At 41.3% G+C, this 12,452-nt stretch overlaps 1 protein-coding gene across 4 annotated transcripts in view; it reads right to left on the bottom strand.

The window, feature by feature from the left end:
- Ctnnd2 (catenin delta 2) overlaps positions 1-12,452 on the bottom strand; it is an 843,638-nt gene that overhangs the window by 243,247 nt on the left and 587,939 nt on the right. For all 4 annotated transcript variants that reach the window (NM_001271502.2, NM_001415019.1, XM_087614127.1 and 1 more), the window contains 1 exon segment: positions 8,597-8,729. In NM_001271502.2, the coding sequence (NP_001258431.2) occupies positions 8,597-8,729 (133 nt within the window).

Here is a 12,452-nt window from a genome sequence, read left to right as displayed (position 1 = left end):
TTGAGTTAATTTTATACCCAGCCACTTTGCTGAAGTTGTTTATCAGCTTTAGTAGTTCTCTGGTGGAACTTTTGGGATCACTTAAATATACTATCATGTCATCTGCAAATAGTGATATTTTGACCTCTTCTTTTCCGATCTGTATCCCCTTGATCTCCTTTTGTTGTCTGATTGCTCTGGCTAGAACTTCAAGAACTATATTGAATAAGTAGGGAGAGAGTGGGCAGCCTTGTCTAGTCCCTGATTTTACTGGGATTGCTTCAAGTTTCTCTCCATTTAGTTTAATGTTAGCAACTGGTTTGCTGTATATGGCTTTTACTATATTTAGGTATGGGCCTTGAATTCCAATTCTTTCCAGGACTTTTATCATGAAGGGGTGTTGAATTTTGTCAAATGCTTTCTCAGCATCTAATGAAATGATCATGTGGTTCTGTTCTTTCAGTTTGTTTATATAATGGATCACGTTGATGGTTTTCCGTATATTAAACCATCCCTGCATGCCTGGGATGAAGCCTACTTGATCATGGTGGATGATTGTTTTGATGTGCTCTTGAATTTGGTTTGCCAGAATTTTATTGAGTATTTTTGCGTCGATATTCATAAGGGAAATTGGTCTGAAGTTCTCTTTCTTTGTTGTGTCTTTGTGTGGTTTAGGTATAAGAGTAATTGTGGCTTCGTAGAAGGAATTCGGTAGGGCTTCATCTGTTTCAATTTTGTGGAATAGTTTGGATAATATTGGTATGAGGTCTTCTATGAAGGTTTGATAGAATTCTGCACTAAACCCGTCTGGACCTGGGCTCTTTTTGGTTGGGAGACCTTTAATGACTGCTTCTATTTCCTTAGGAGTTATGGGGTTGTTTAACTGGTTTATCTGTTCCTGATTTAACTTCGATACCTGGTATCTGTCTAGGAAATTGTCCATTTCCTGAAGATTTTCAAGTTTTGTTGAATATAGGTTTTTATAGTAAGATCTGATGATTTTTTGAATTTCCTCTGAATCTGTAGTTATGTCTCCCTTTTCATTTCTGATTTTGTTAATTTGGACGCACTCTCTGTGTCCTCTCGTTAGTCTGGCTAAGGGTTTATCTATCTTGTTGATTTTCTCAAAGAACCAACTTTTGGTTCTGTTGATTCTTTCTATGGTCCTTTTTGTTTCTACTTGGTTGATTTCAGCTCTGAGTTTGATTATTTCCTGCCTTCTACTCCTCCTGGGTATATTTGCTTCTTTTTGTTCTAGAGCTTTTAGGTGCGCTGTCAAGCTGCTGACATATGCTCTTTCCTGTTTCTTTCTGGAGGCACTCAGCGCTATGAGTTTTCATCTTAGCACAGCTTTCATTGTGTCCCATAAGTTTGGGTATGTTGTACCTTCATTTTCATTAAATTCTAAAAAGTTTTTAATTTCTTTCTTTATTTCTTCCTTGACCAGGTTATCATTGAGTAGAGCATTGTTCAATTTCCACGTATATGTGGGCATTCTTCCCTTATTGTTATTGAAGACCAGTTTTAGGCCGTCGTGGTCCGATAGCACGCATGGGATTATTTCTATCTTTTTGTACCTGTTGAGGCCCGTTTTTTGACCAATTATATGGTCAATTTTGGAGAAAGTACCATGAGGATCTGAGAAGAAGGTATATCCTTTTGCTTTAGGATAGAATGTTCTATAAATATCCGTTAAGTCCATTTGGCTCATGACTTCTCTTAGTCTGTCGACATCCCTGTTTAATTTCTGTTTCCATGATCTGTCCATTGATGAGAGTGGGGGTGTTGAAATCTCCCACTATTATTGTGTGAGGTGCAATGTGTGTTTTGAGCTTTAGTAAGGTTTCTTTTACATATGTAGGTGCCCTTGTATTTGGGGCATAGATATTTAGGATTGAGAGTTCATCTTGGTGGATTTTTCCTTTGATGAATATGAAGTGTCCTTCCTTATCTTTTTTGATGACTTTTAGTTGGAAATTGATTTTATTTGATATTAGAATGGCTACTCCAGCTTGCTTCTTCTGACCATTTGCTTGGAAAGTTGTTTTCCAGCCTTTCACTCTGAGGTAGTGTCTGTCTTTTTCTCTGAGGTGTGTTTCCTGTAGGCAGCAGAATGCAGGGTCCTCATTGCGTATCCAGTTTGTTAATCTATGTCTTTTTATTGGGGAGTTGAGGCCATTGATATTGAGAGATATTAAGGAATAGTGATTATTGCTTCCTGTTATATTCATATTTGGATGTGAGGTTATGTTTGTGTGCTTTCATTCTCTTTGTTTTGTTGCCAAGACGATTAGTTTCTTGCTTCTTCTAGGGTATAGCTTGCCTCCTTATGTTGGGCTTTACCATTTATTATCCTTTGTAGTGATGGATTTGTAGAAAGATATTGTGTAAATTTGGTTTTGTCATGAAATATCTTGGTTTCTCCATCAATGTTAATTGAGAGTTTTGCTGGATACAGTAACCTGGGCTGGCATTTGTGTTCTCTTAGGGTCTGTATGACATCTGTCCAGGATCTTCTGGCCTTCATAGTTTCTGGCGAGAAGTCTGGTGTGATTCTGATAGGTCTGCCTTTATATGTTACTTGACCTTTTTCCCTTACTGCTTTTAATATTCTTTCTTTATTTTTGCGTTTGGTGTTTTGACAATTATGTGACGGGAGGTGTTTCTTTTCTGGTCCAATCTATTTGGAATTCTGTAGGCTTCTTGTATGTCTATGGGTATCTCTTTTTTTAGGTTAGGGAAGTTTTCTTCTATGATTTTGTTGAAGATATTTACTGGTCCTTTGAGCTGGGAGTCTTCACTCTCTTCTATACCTATTATCCTTAGGTTTGATCTTCTCATTGAGTCCTGGATTTCCTGTATGTTTTGGACCAGTAGCTTTTTCCGCTTTACATTATCTTTGACAGTTGAGTCAATGATTTCTATGGAATCTTCTGCTCCTGAGATTCTCTCTTCCATCTCTTGTATTCTGTTGGTGAAGCTTGTATCTACAGCTCCTTGTCTCTTCTTTTGGTTTTCTATATCCAGGGTTGTTTCCATGTGTTCTTTCTTGATTGCTTCTATTTCCATTTTTAATTCCTTCAACTGTTTGATTGTGTTTTCCTGGAATTCTTTCAGGGATTTTTGTGTCTCCTCTCTATGGGCTTCTACTTGTTTATTTATGTTTTCCTGGAATTCTTTCAGGGATTTTTGTGTCTCCTCTCTATGGGCTTCTACTTGTTTATTTATGTTTTCCTGGGATTCTTTCAGGCATTTTTGCGATTCCTCTCTGTAGGCTTCTACTTGTTCTCTAAGGGAGTTCTTCACGTCTTTTTTGAAGTCCTCCAGCATCATGATCAAAAATGATTTTGAAACTAGATCTTGCTTTTCTGGTGTGTTTGGATATTCCATGTTTGTTTTGATGGGAGAATTGGGCTCTGATAGTGCCATGTAGTCTTGGTTTCTGTTGCTTGGGTTCCTGCGCTTGCCTCTCGCCATCAGATTATCTCTAGTGTTACTTTGTTCTGCTATTTCTGACAGTGGCTAGACTGTCCTATAAGCCTGTGTGTCAGGAGTGCTGTAGACCTGTTTTCCTCTCTTTCAGTCAGTTATGGGGACAGAGTGTTCTGCTTTCGGGCGTGTAGTTTTTCCTCTCTACAGGTCTTCAGCTGTTCCTGTGGGCCTGTGTCTTGAGTTCACCAGGCAGCTTTCTTGCAGCAGAAAATTTGGTCTTACCTGTGGTCCCGAGGCTTAAGTTTGCTCGTGGGGTGCTGCCCACGGGCTCTCTGCAGCGGCAGCAACCAGGAAGACCTGTGCCGCCCCTTCTGGGAGCTTCAGTGCACCAGGGTTCCAGATGGTCTTTGGCTTTTTCCTCTGGCGTCCGAGATGTGTGCACAGAGAGCAGTCTCTTCTGGTTTCCCAGGCTTGTCTGCCTCTCTGAAGGTTTAGCTCTCCCTCCCATGGGATTTGGGTGCAGAGAACTGTTTATCAGGTCTGTTTCCTTCAGGTTCCGGCGGTGTCTCAGGCAGGGGTCCTGCCGCTCCTGGGCCCTCCCCCACGGGAGCCCAGAGGCCTTTTACAGTTTCCTCTTGGGCCAGGGATGTGGGCAGGGGTGAGCAGTGTTGGTGGTCTCTTCCGCTCTGCAGCCTCAGGAGTGCCCACCTGACTAGGCGGTTGGGTCAACACTTAACACTTTTAACAAACTAATTTCCAGTTAATTAATCTCATCACACTTAATTTAAATAGCTAGTAGAATAAAATATTTATGTTTTCATTGTTCAAAACAATCCTTTGCTGTGACTTAGAAGGGTAGGAGTACTTTGTAATATTTAGGGCGTGTACTGCTTACACGCCATTGAAGTACACAGAGGGAAAGCTCTCCATGCGCGAACAGGGAAGCTCATCCATCTTCTTGTCTACTCAACATTGTATACAAAGGAAGGCATGCAGAAGAGCAGAGATAAGCCAAATATGTGACAACTCACAAAGACTCTGGTACTATCTCCCAGTCAATGGGATGCTCTTAGCATGCTTAACTGAAGGAGGCTTCCCAGCAAGAATGAAGCAAGGCTAGATGAAGATGCTCAAAAGTTATCAGTATTGATGCACCTCCCTGCTGGCCATACTCCCGAGCAAGCTTCCCTCTCTCATACCCTTCCACCTGAAAGCCAATTTACTGTGATATCTTCAATTTAGCACATGTGGCAAGCCTTGTTCACACATTATTGTCATCTACCTGTTATGTTGATGCTCCTGCCTGTTTAAACTACTACCCACTTAGATATCAGGTGCCTATTAGCTTCACGGACATGAAACACTGACTACATCGTGAGAGCACAGATCCTCTTCTCTTCCCTTCTGTTTCCTGTGCTCTACTTTAATGTTTCCTCAACTGCTTCTTTTGTGATCTTGCCTTAAGCACTGAAGGAATTCTGTGCAACCCTCTCATCACTCCCAATCTTCAAGAGTTTGCTGATCTTCAAAGTATACACGCTTAAACGTCCTACCCTGGATTGGGACATCTGGAGGAATGCAGAGCTCACTCCAGTCACTGGGCACTGCCCAGCAGACACCACAGAGCACTGACTCCTCAGCTTTGCTGCACTGCAGAGAGCTGCTCAGATGCTCACCTCCAACTTCCTCAGTTCCTTAGGGAAAGGTAGATGGCTGGCTTTCATATGTTGGTTAGGGAAGTGAGTCCAAGACTTTGTATCATAAGTTCCAGCATTATTTTGAACAAAACTGAATTTCTTGACTTCATTATTTTAAAAAAAAACTGTACAAAACACCATAAGGAATGGGGAGCTATGATTTATGGCTCTCTGTGTAGAGGAGATTTAATTCTGCCTTCTGCTCAATGGCCTATCCATTGTGTGAGCAAAGTCAATACCAATAATGAAATGTAGACTGAAGGGCTAAATCAATTCCATAAAATGCAATAGAAAGACTAGAGGACTGAGTAAATTTGGAAAGGCTAGTGCCTGCCAGATTAGTGTTTGGACAACAGGTAATTACAAAAATCAATACCTGGATATGAAAACATGACAGGCAGCCATCCATCACAAAGGGAGGGGTAATTACTAACAGTCTGGACTCTAAATAAGGAAGAGGGGACAAAACAAGCCTGTGTAGAATTCTTCTCAGAGTTTGCATGTTTGTGTGGGCACATGTTCATCCACATCCGCATACCTCCCCACGTGACTTCAGAGAGGGGGCCCTCCTCTACTTCATGTTCTCAGCTCAGTGTCAAGTCTTGCCCTCAGTCCTACACCACCCTAGCGTCCTGTCTCATCCAACTCATGGGAACCAGAGGACAATCATCACGGGGACTAGGAGTCGAGGATGGGAGGGCCAGTAGGGAGGAGGAGACCATCGATAATATGAACTCTCCTTCAGGTACAAGCTGTTGGAGAAAACCCCAAACGCTGAGAGGTGGCACAGGTGGCTCAATGACCCAGTAAGTGCTAAGAGGAGGTGGGGGAAGCTCAATGACACCGCAAAACAAGGATTATATATCTACATGTGTGCACACATGCACATACATGCAGACTTGCTCAGACTTCCACATACTCATGCACACCCTGACATATTGAGACATATACAAGAATATCATTCATATTTATATGTACACAGACACACACACACATGCACACTGACACACTCAAGTCTATATCTACACTTACAAGTACACTGGCATATATAACACATACATGTGCACACTGACACATACAGTCTGATATGTGCACACATTCATAAGCTAAAGCTGCAACTTCGTATCTTGTATTCTTAGCCTTAAAACAGGAGATGAAGCATGTTTAAGCTGTCTGCACGAATCAAGTCACTCAATCCCACAAAGGTCCTCCTGATACAGTCCCAGCATCATTAGTTTCTCCACGCACACATTTCTGCTTTTGTATTTTCCCCTTTTAAAATTTTCTTTATATTAAACTTAATTACATCATTTCCCTGCTCCCTGTTTCGTCAATATTTTAAAGATAAGCTAAGAGGTTCTAGGAGACAATAACTTCTGTTCCAGAAGACAGGCTTGGCTGCTGGCACGGGAAGATTCCTCTATCTGATATGATAGACGTGCTAGTTATCCTTCACTGCACAGCCTTTGCCCACCACAGGGCACAGAGGGTAATTCTGATATAGCTACAAGTAAGTCTGAGATCTGCTGTAGGGCTGTGTAGTACCCAAAGGCCTTGAGGCCAGTCTGTAGAGCCTGTGTGCAAGCTAACGAGACAAGCAAGTGCAGACATCCCTGGGCCATCGTGCCTATGCAGCCTGACTGGACAGTTTCCTTTTCTGAAAGCTTAAAAGCTGTCACTTCTCTCTGTCTCTTCTGTCCCTCATCCAAACAACCAGATAGAAAGCATACACATCTCCTTCCCCTTCGACACCAGCAGGAGATTTGAACCAGAGGAGGCCCAGTCTGGTAAGAACCTCCTGTCCAACCATTCACAGTATTAAGCCAGTGCCCTTTCCAAGGCTCTTGCAAGCCACTTATGGATTAGGTGAGAGTCATTCTGCTCACTCCTCAGAGTCTCAGCATGTGAGCTACTTGCCTTGCTACACCTTCCTGGGTGTGAATGATGTCAGCAATCTCAATAGCAGCACTGGATTGGGGACAGAAACCTAACTGGCTTGGGGCTGACACACCAAGTGCTCCTGAATCAGCATGTTGCCAATAACAAAATGAGAGATACTCCTTACCTTGGAACTCAAAAGCTCTACCTCTCAAAGCCTTGTCAGTACAAGGCCCTTAATCAGGAGCCTGCCCTTCACTTTGCACAATGGTTGGTATAGAGGAGACATCAAAGCAGGGATCCTAAGATGGTGTCTATGTGGAATAGCTGTCATTGTTACATAACTTTAGTGTGATTTAGGTCATCTTAATAGTATAAGCACATTTTTACATTTTAAATTTACCCTTGATCTTCAATATATTTCCTTGTCTAACCTTTGTCTATCTAAGCATCTGAGGTCAGATAATTATGTGCTGTGTGTAGCTACCTCATGCATTACAAGAGGCTCTGTGGTGTTCCGTGTCTCTTCCCTCTGGAGGCCAGTTCCATCACTATATAGTTCCACCACTATATCCAGTTCCATCACTATATCCAGTTCCATCACTATATCCCTCCCTAATTGTGACAGTTCCAAATGTCTCCAGCCACCAACATAACTGAAGGAGCAAATCAGATTGCTGAGAACTACAAACAAATACATTTTTACCATTGACAGGCACGAACCAACTTCTTAAAGGAAAATCTGCTGGCCGACGTGCTTCCAAAAGGGAACAAGACAAAAACCCGTAATAAATTGCAATGGCATCCTCAAATCTTTTCTTTCCACTGTTAAGCCAATTTGGACTCGTACTCAAAGTGGTTAACACGTTACAGAGATGACTCATTTCGGTTTATAAAATATTTTGAAAATTTGATTACTCAGCTGCTTGCCTGCGAGTGTGTGTCCTTTATCGGATAAAAAGAATTTGAGCTAGCTGTAATGATCATGGTAATTTTCCAGAAATAAAATACACCACAATGTTCTGGGCACCTTAGGGCATTCCAAAAACATGGGGCATTTTTAACAAGTGTTTATGTGATGGACACAGACAACAGTCTCTCTAATGGATCGCATATATCCATGTTACATCCACTGCTGCCTTTGGAAATGGCTCAGAGTAGTTGTTTATGTGGTAAAGCCTACAGTGATCATCCTACTAACAAGTCCTCAAAGATGGGTGGGCCATCGTGAATCCTGACTATAATTTGAGGAGATAACAATTGATGTCTTGCATTTTTTAGTCTCGGGAGACAGATTATTTCCAAAGACAGAATTAGGAAGAGAAAGACAAATCATAGCAGCTCGAGGCACTGAAAACTCCGCTTCTCAGCTTCTGTAAGGACAGGGATGCCTGGTCCTTTGTCCTCAGCGTTCCAACAGGGAAGGAGCACGCACACATTAATTACACGAAAAGTACCGTGCGCCTCAGTCTCAAAGATGAATCTACTAGTTGACGATCAAAGTTTGTAATTTTTATTTTTTTTTTATTTTTCTGTTGGGCGTGACTCTGAACATGCCCGAGTGCTCATGAACCCAACACCATTGACTTGACGATGCCACGAGCACTCACCTCTGCCTTGATCTTATTGTCTCCGAAGCAGAGGTGTTGCAGGTAAGCTGCAGCGTTGGACTGGACGGAAGGGAACTGATGCTGTAACATCTGTATCACTTCAGGCAGCTCCGGGTCTCTCCATCCGAACTCCCTGGATAAAAGGAAGCAGGAGAACATGAGGGGTAACCCAGCACACACAGCGCTTCTAACAGCCACTAAATGTGCTTAACAGTCAAGACAACATCTCACAACAATGGCTCGAGCTTCCCCATGCACAGTGGGTCCAGAGCACACAGTATTTCTGAAAAAAAATAATCTTAAATTTTCACATGAATATATGTTCATAATCCATGAAGATCACAGACATGTGATTTTAACTTCCTGAAAATTTATCAAAGGTTGAGAAAATATGAATGAAAATGCCCCCTATGTGGTTTAACCTGGGCTTCGATGGGTTGAAGACATATTTCTCTAATATGTGACTTCAAAAACAGGGATGTATCATTTGCCTAAATTATCAGACGAGAAAAATAACGGGTATAATCCAAAATGTCACAGCAGCAGGCGAACATGCTGATATCATTTTATTATTATTATTTTCATAATATTGTTCTCAAAAAGAGACCATCCCCAACACTGGAAATTACACAGGTGTTTAAAGCCTTTTAAGGAACAAAATGAAGCAAAGCGAGAGAATAGACTTCTTGATTTGAGATCGCAAGCGTAGCAGTCTGATGACTCTATGAAGGTAAATTTCATTCATTTAAAGAGCTATTCGGTGCATATGAGTAGACTTTATGTGTCCCATCTTTCTGTATTTTTTTTCATATAAGAAGTAAAAATCAGTCAAAGAAGCTGACTGTTTATTTACTTTCAAGATAATATCCTCCGAAATATTTACATCTATTCTAAAACTCATTTTTTTTGCATTGTTCATAAGAATGTTCTTCTGTAAAAATCACTTGGCTCCCTCAGGTTGACCACATGGCCAGTAGGGAAAACTCTGTAGGTCCTATTCTTATAGCAGAGAGCTGATTTCTAACAGAGAACTAAAAAGAAGCTTCTTAGACCACAGATAAAAACCTGACCTCATAAGTCACAGTGAAAGATGGGTTTGGGGAGAGATAGGGTGACTTTGCAGCCACTCCTGCTCCTGATGCAGTGACTCACAAGCATACAGCCTACTGCTGCAGGTCAAAGCTGTCACCTGAGCAGAGGAGTCATGAAAAATGGGGCAGAGAAGGGAGAGACAGAGGTTAAAAGTTTCCTGGCAGATTCTAACCTGTTCTTTTTATCTTTCCTTTAGCACAGCTGGTTAAGTTGTCAAGCAAACCCTAAGGCACGTTGGTGCTGAAGACAAATGCACTAGAAAGGTTTCTGAAGATGGCTACTTTTTATTGGTGGAGATAACACATTTGAGTTCACATGTAGGAAGACTTCAATAAACTCACATTCTGTCTTATGCTGACACATTTCCCAAAAGAAATATAGCACACATTTGTTGAAAATATGCCTTCATCAAATGAAGGAGTGAAAATATGCCTACGAGATCACCTCATTATAGGTCAAAAAAATAAGAAGTCAGTTTTCCTATCAACTTAATTTCCATTTGTTGCATAATTCCAAATCACCTCTGTAAAGTTAAAAAAATTACTGTATTCATAACACTAGCCCAGTAGAATTATATTCTTTATGTAAATGAAGCCTAAATCTAGAGGGAACCCATAAATGAAACTTCCATGAAAAGATACTGCATGGCTAAGATGAATTTAGGTAAACTTACATTTTCAGAAAGCAATTAGTAAAAAGCTCATTCTAGTGTATTTTATTAGCCAGATAGTAATTGCTCTATTAGGCAATGGCTTATGGGACATGAGCATACATCAAGAACACCTTTTGAGCAGGAGCTCCAGGAAGGACGTCTTAGAGGCTCTAGAACATCGGTATACACACACACACACACACACACACACACACACACACACACACACACACACACACACCAGACTCAGATGTGGCAGGTGACTATTCCAAAGCCTTGTGATTCCACAAGACCTCCAAACTGTCCTCTGATAGGTCAAAGGAAGGCTGAGCATCTTCCTCATCCCACACCCTCAGGCCTCTGGGATAAACTTCCCACCTCAGTGCTCTCCTAGTCAGTCCAGGGTAGATTTGACTGCACTTCCCTTGTTCAAACCCTCCAAAGATTCCACTGTCTTGGATGAGAGGCTTGGATATCCCCTAATCCCTTCTATTCTCTGCCAGATCTGTCCACTGGTATAGGGGGCGGCACTGGCTATGTGGATGTCCACTGAGCCTATCTGTCGGAGTAAGACAATAATTCCTACCTTAGAGTACTGGTGGGATGGTTAGCATTAATAGTTACAGCTGGCACCCAGTGTGGGCCCTCTAGAAATGTCAGGGATTCCATATAACTAGATGAAGGAGAGAAGAATAATAAATAAGAACCATCTATAATTCCTAGAAGGTGAACTCATAACTCTCAGTTGTTTCTGGGCTTTACCCTGGAAATGTTAATGGAAACGGAGAATATGCAAATGTAACCTTTCCTCCATTAAAGCTTGTCACATAGACCAACAATATTGTGACTACCCCCTCACTCGTGTATGGACTGTCTGCCTTGTTAAGATCACAAGTGCTTAGCACAGAGCTAAATAGTGAGCAGTTTCGAAGTCCCTTACTATGCTGCCATGCTGGTACCAAAAAACCAAAGAGTTGGTGAGCTGTCACAACATTTTATCAAGATCCCTTGTTCCTGAAAAGAACCTGAGGACACCCTGGTCCTCACAATTCAAATTTCACTTTTAGCAAAGTAGATACTTTCCCTTTGACTGCAGCAAGAATAACTTTAGTGGGGCCCGATTAGACTTAATGTCAAAAAATCTCTGTGTGTGTGTGTTCATGCACACATGTGTGTGTTGGTGTATGTGTGTATATATAAGTGTGCAAGTACACATGTGTGCAAATGTGTGGAAACCAGAAGTCACTCTTAGGTGATCTTCTCAAGTGCCCTCCACTTTGCTTTTTTGAGGCAATCTTTCACTGAACCATTGACTGGTTTAGGCTGGCTGGCCAATCAGTTCTGAAGATTCAGGCCACTGCTCCTCTTACGCACAGGTTGTGGCCTCACAGGAGCCTGTTATTACACCCACTCTCTGATTTCATGGGAGCACTTGGAATCTGTTCCTCACACTTGCAGGGCAGGCACGTTATGATCTAAGCCATTTCTTCTAGGCCCACCATCATTACAAACTTTTGAACTCTAGAAGTTTAAAGATGCTACTAATTTTAACTTTTAGATTCAGAGCTCTGAGGTAGGCTGTTTTGTTCTTTATTTCACTTTATCTGGGAGAGGTTGAGAGCAGTTCTGAGGTGATGGAATTAGAGAGTAGGCAGAAGGCTTTCATTAATAATTAAAAGGAGATATTTCCATTTTCACTAACCAAAGTGAAGTTATCTGATGATATTCACATGAAAAAATTAATGCCGTCCACTTTATTCTTGAGTGGTTTGCAATCCCAATCAAAAACATGTCCCAAAGCTGCTAATTATATTTTTAAAAAATCTTTACTTTGATATAAATAGTACTAGGATTAGGACCATTTTGAAAGAAAGTGAATTGTTATAATTCTGTAGAAAGTAGTGGCTTTCTTCACACTGTACAGTTTTCATAAAATGGATACACCCAGTCACATCTCACACACACACATTCACTCTGCAATGACTCCTGGTTTTGGCATCATGATTGGGCAAGCTACCCACATGAGCCTAGGTCATGAGGGATATTACCAGTAACCATGGCAATGGGAAATAACAAACATTTAAAGAAGCATTTTTGATATTTAAATTGAAT

Source organism: Rattus norvegicus, chromosome 2, assembly GCF_021556685.1.
Source record: "Rattus norvegicus strain SHRSP/BbbUtx chromosome 2, alternate assembly SHRSP_T2T, whole genome shotgun sequence".
NCBI lineage: Eukaryota > Metazoa > Chordata > Mammalia > Rodentia > Muridae > Rattus > Rattus norvegicus.
Note: the sequence above shows the minus strand (reverse complement) of the source record. Positions and strands in the feature narration are given on the sequence as shown.